This window comes from Morone saxatilis, unplaced genomic scaffold (assembly GCF_004916995.1).
Source record: "Morone saxatilis isolate NCDOM2014 unplaced genomic scaffold, NCSU_SB_2.0 Contig9, whole genome shotgun sequence".
NCBI classification, from domain to species: Eukaryota; Metazoa; Chordata; class Actinopteri; family Moronidae; genus Morone; species Morone saxatilis.
In genome coordinates, this window is record NW_023340268.1 from 16,897,328 (window position 1) to 16,899,557 (window position 2,230).

The 2,230-nt window shown below is 43.5% G+C and overlaps 1 protein-coding gene across 1 annotated transcript in view; it reads left to right on the plus strand.

The window, feature by feature from the left end:
• The first annotated feature begins 1,430 nt into the window (after nucleotides 1–1,430).
• Nucleotides 1,431–2,230, plus strand: part of LOC118343215 (protein L-Myc-1b-like) — a 4,571-nt gene continuing 3,771 nt past the window's right edge. The window contains exon 1 of the mRNA XM_035681971.1: nucleotides 1,431–1,435. Coding sequence (XP_035537864.1) covers nucleotides 1,431–1,435 — 5 coding nt within the window. The remainder of the gene's footprint in view (nucleotides 1,436–2,230) is intronic.

Here is a 2,230-nt window from a genome sequence, read left to right on the forward strand (position 1 = left end):
CACATTAATGGACATTATGTTATACCAAAGGCTACAGGGAAAGTGTGGAAGGAAAACAGTAACTGTTGTATGTCAGTGTTATAATTTTGGATTTTGGGAAAAAAAAAATTCTGACTGACTGAGCTGCCACATCTTTAATTGCTCTAAGATTGTGTGTAAGTTTGTGAAAAAGATTGGAGAAAGTTGAGAGCAGTGACAGTAATGATGATGGATGATGAAAAATTAATTAGTGCGCTTTAAAGGTGCTGGTAGCCAGATTTTCTTACCATCAGACTGTGCCAGGGTGGTTGTTTACAGCCTTTATGCTAAGATAATCCACTGGCTGTAGATTCATATATACCATACAAACATGAGAGTGGCATCAATCTTCTGATCTGAATTTCAGCAAGACAACAAATTAGCATATTTCTCAAAATGTTGACCTATATTAGTGTTTGAGGTCTGTGTCAGCCTCAGTGTGTTTTTAATTTAAGGTGCAGCACAGCCAGCACTACAATGTTATATATTAACATGCATAGTTCACATCAACACTATCACCTTCTCTATTCTGGGAGCAGATACCACTTAAATGGTACCTCATGAGTGATAAAGTTTCACTAATCCTGTCTCTTGCATGTCTGCACTGTATAGAAGAGGGAGACAGATCAGAGGTTCAGCGCACATCACAAGGTACCCCTCCTACTTTCATACAAACAAGACTCACTAATCCATAGGGGAATTACTGTAAATTAGCTATTTCCCTCTGAGCCCCACCGCAACACATCCATGCACGAATCTGCATGGATAGATTTTTCATAATCATATTTACATTTACATATCAATGAAATGTTGCCCTTAAACAGGAAAGTGCATATCTTTGTATGTATAAATGATTTAAAGAGCGGGGGAAGGGTGGCTAAACTCACTTAATCTACTTATTTAATGCAAAAAGATAATTTCTTTCCTATTCATTTTAAGGAGCAGGTCCTTGCACCCGTTCACTTTTGATGATTAATTCAAAGCGGGGAGGCAGATTAAGCATTTCAAAGTATGTAACAAGGCAGAAGACAGAGAGGAACGAGATAAAAGCGCCAAGAGGAAGAGGGATCAGGAGCAGGACGAGCTGAGAGACAGAAAGTGATACAGACGGGGGAAATTGAAAGATTGCTGCTTCTGTTTCTCCAGTCTGTTAGTTCTGTGTCTTTGTAGGCTCTCTCCTGGGAAACGGAGGATATAACCCTCCAAAGTCTCCCCGTTTTATGTAGGGTCAAGATCTTTTTGATCAGGGGTGACTGGGGATAAAAGCGCAAGAGGGGGGCAGGGGATGGGTGGGAGACAAGTAGGCAAGAGTACAACTGAGGAGAGAAGAATAGACGATGAGTGACAGAAGATGGGGTTTGAGGGAAAGAGCAGGGAGGGGAGAGGGGGGTGTCTGATGGTTTGATGGGAAGATGAGGTGGACAGACAAGGATTTCACGCTGTCTGCTTTGCCCGCTGTGCTGGAGGGGGAACTTCAGAGGAGCAGTTATAGGAAGGATGTTTCTCAATCGTCATCCACAAGAGCCAGTGTGCCAAAGTTTATTGCGGCATAGTTTCAACAAAAAGACAAGACTGAGAAGGTTTCATATGGCAAGAAACACAAATGTCAGCAGTTGTTGGTCTGTCTGTGTGTGTGTGTGTCGCTGGTGCTGCATGCAGCTGTCACACACACACGACAGTGGAAAGACACAGGCGTTGCTCTCCATATGACTGTCCTCAGAGGAGGCTCTACATCATAAGCGTCGATATTGAATGTACAGAGACTATCCAGCAATGCGTGGATGACATCCGGATACTGCAGCAGTATCTAGCTCCACATGAAATCAGTGCTGACCGTCGACACACACACACACACACACACACACACACACACACACACACACGCCAACACACCAGATGACATTTTGCTTGTATGCTTAGAAGAGCGCGCCCTCCTAATTAAACCCTTTGATGGCAGTGTGATGATTACACACAGGCGTGCTCATGCATTTGTTGGCAAGTATTCACGAGCGACCACAGCCAGACATGTGACAGCACGACAGCGACAGAATACACGAACGGTGGCGAGATATGTTTGCACGCATAAGTGAGCAGTTACAAAAGCGAGAACAGTGGCGAGTCTTAATGAAATTCAGTGCCATATAATATAACTCTCTGACTCTCGATAAGAGGCAAATTCTAGACTGGGTTCCCTCGTTCAGTTATGTGCCGT